The sequence below is a fragment of the Phalaenopsis equestris genome, unplaced genomic scaffold, assembly GCF_001263595.1.
Source record: "Phalaenopsis equestris unplaced genomic scaffold, ASM126359v1 Scaffold226674, whole genome shotgun sequence".
Lineage (NCBI taxonomy): Eukaryota > Viridiplantae > Streptophyta > Magnoliopsida > Asparagales > Orchidaceae > Phalaenopsis > Phalaenopsis equestris.
Window position 1 is genome coordinate 236 of NW_018244688.1, and position 3,227 is coordinate 3,462.

At 33.9% G+C, this 3,227-nt stretch overlaps 1 protein-coding gene across 1 annotated transcript; it reads right to left on the minus strand.

Annotated features, from left to right (window-relative positions):
- Positions 1–2,192: 2,192 nt before the first annotated feature.
- LOC110037897 (putative ripening-related protein 2) lies at positions 2,193–2,713 on the minus strand. Its single transcript, XM_020742632.1, has one exon. The coding sequence runs from the start codon at positions 2,711–2,713 to the stop codon at positions 2,213–2,215; it is 501 nt and encodes a 166-aa protein (XP_020598291.1). The 3' UTR covers positions 2,193–2,212.
- Positions 2,714–3,227: the final 514 nt, after the last annotated feature.

The window sequence follows — 3,227 nt, forward strand, 5'->3', positions numbered from 1 at the left end:
TGAAGGAGAAACAACCCTTTAGGTTTCCACCCAAAAAGAGGAAGAAAACCCTAAGGGGGAATTATTTCTCACCAAAAAATCTCTCCACTTGCTGCCTCCAAGTGCCCAAGATGTCATGGAATCGTCTCTATGAGCATACATATAAGGGAATCTCGACAAAGACAAGAAAATTTCTTATAAAATTGATTAAGCGAATCAGACACATGTGAGCTGTGATGACGAAACTAGTGCAACAAAGATGTAATGATCGAGCGCTAGCAGGCCACGAAAAGGGCATAGGCATTTTAACCTAATGCGGGTACGCCGGCTTTTGGGCCCAAGTGCGCTAGCTCGGCGTGGGCATACTAGGATGTCGACGCAGGTGCTATTCATAAAAAAATTGACTTTATTCTCTTTAATTCTTTCTTTTTCGTTCCAAAACAAAATCCGACCTGTTACCTGCAAAAATTATACAAATATCTTTCTCATGCATAATCTCATTATAAAATATGTAAAAACAAGGATAAGCTGACCATGAATTCATTACATATTTCATTCACATAAATTGACAATAACTTTTATATAATTAAATAATAATATTAAAAGTAAGTCCATTTTAAGAGCCAATTGATCAATCATAGGAAATTCTTCTGAGAGAAAGAGGAAGGGGATTTCATATTAGAAGAAGAGCTATTGTGATCAACTTGTGCTTAAGCATTCAAAGATATTATTTCTTCAAGCATCTTAAGGTATCATTTTTGTAAGAAGTTTAGCAAATTTATATGTTGATCAAGGACATAACAATATTTATAGTAGAGTAGAAGCCTCTCATAAATAATCTTTTGACACGAACCATGTCCAAGGTATCAATCCATATCTTTCCCTTAGAAATCTTATGCACATCAACTTTAACCAAGTGCAATGGACGGTACTTAAATATTATCAAGATGACGACATGAAATGATCTAGGACAATTTAAACCCATAGAGAACAAGAAAGATTTGTTAGAAAGATGAACACCATGTTCTGGAAATATTATTTCCTTTGCAAGAATAGGAGATTTTTGGTTAAATCAAATTTGAATGACCAATTAACAATCATTTACAAAGAACATCTCAATGTGGATGGATCTATATAAGCAAAAGTGATAAGAATATGTTTGATGCTAAGTAGTGAGACATAAACATCTCCAATTACCTAGAACACCGTCTATAACTTCAAAGTACAACACAAAAGTATGCAGCTTGCTAGGAACCATAGTGAAGCTAAATGTTTTTGTATTGTAGAGACAAAACAATGATAAGAATTTTTTATTGAACCTGAACTAAGTGATGGAAATACCAAAATAAGAGGAGTTGAATGAAAAGCAAAAGGAAGATCAAAGTCACCACTCGAGGGTGATGCATGGTCAAGCCGAACTAAGAGCTTGAAAGTAGAGTGATTAGTCATATATAAAGTCAATATTATCAAAAACACCTATGATAGAGGTAGTGAGAAGTGTCTATAATGACGATTCTCTTGCATATAAGAACAATAAACCACAAACTTCTTTCAATTATATAACTAGAGCCATTGACTGTAATTTTTATCAACTCAAATATTATTATTGAAAATTACTTCCATCAGTATATAACAAGCAAAATTTTAAAATGTTCGCCCAATTATTTTAATAAAAAATTTTGTAGTAGCATGTGAATCTATAATAATGTTCGTTGATATATTGTTCCAACTTTAATTATCTGAAATAAAAATTGAAAGGTTAATTTAAGCTATTTCTGGAAAAAAAAAATCACATTTTTCCCTAGGTTTGATCTTCTATCCCTTTATATTGCATGCCTATAAATTATTTTTGTTGCTTTGAGAAGCTTAAACACAAAAAATGAAAATAATAATAAACAATAGAAATTTTATACTATTTATTGATTTCTCGGGCTTGAATTTTTTATTTCACGTTTACCTCACTTTCTTATATGTTGGTTAGCGATAATCCTCAACTATTATTTAAATAAAGTACTAATTTGAACTCAATTAGGAAAATAATAAGAGATTATATATGAACATGTACATGTCGATTACTAACAACATAAAAATAAATATAAAGATAACTGTACATATATTTTTCATCACACAATCTTAATTACAGATATTCAACACACATTGACCAGTACAAGCAACTATTCATAATAGTATGTGGACACATACACATAAGATACACGTACATATAAGATACAAGTCAAGCAAAAGACCAGGTGATTTGATAGTCGCCAACATCATCTCCAGACATTCCCAATGCATCCCAAACAGCTGGAGAAGCATCAACAATATTATTGTGGCATGGCGGCTGAAAATCATGATCAACATCACAACCATATACAGAGTCGCATTCATCCACAACTTTAGCCAACACTGACTTTCCGTTCGCATTAATCTTAATTGTCTTCAAGCATCGGCTACCATGATCATACCACCCAGTGGAAAGTGCCACCACCTTCTCATTATCACTGTGATACTTGCCATCACACTCCGATGGGCCGCCACCATCTCCACCTTTGGCAAAGCTATTGATCGTCATAGTGGCGCGTGTTTCATAAGAGATTGGCGGTGAGCAGTAGTATTGAGGATACTTTTCTCCCGCCTTGCAACATTCTGAGTCATGTTCTGTGTTGCAGTGGCTAGCTTTGCCATGTAGAAAACCGCTTGGGCTACATTGGCCTAGAAGTGGAGTGTAGCGCATGGCGAAACTGAGGTTAAAGCATGCTACAACTAGTATTATAACTACTGCAGATGTAGCCATCCAAGAATTATTCATTTTGTGCTAAGAGTTTGAGAAGAGAGAGGTTATCTATGTGTGTTCTTCTTCTAAAGGTTAAGATATATTGGTATTTATAAGTGTTGGAAATTGAGCGATTGGAAGGTGTGGAAGGGTGCTTTCAGTTTTATGGGTGATGCGTATGGTGGTTGTGAATTTCTGCAACTTCTATGTATAGAATATGTTTGGTTCATTATAATGAAGTGATGTGTTATAGCTTTAAATAATATCGCAATTAAGAAATTAGAAATCAATACACAAAATGCACGGCACGGATGCATATAGCTCATTTAGTTCTTATAAAATCTTACATTTTGCTATCGTGATTACGACTGTAGATGAAAAGCTGAAAAGGGGGTTTGAATCCATTTCAATTCGGTTTGAATATGATGGGAACACAAGCCATACTATTTCTACGTATTTATATATCTATTGAAAT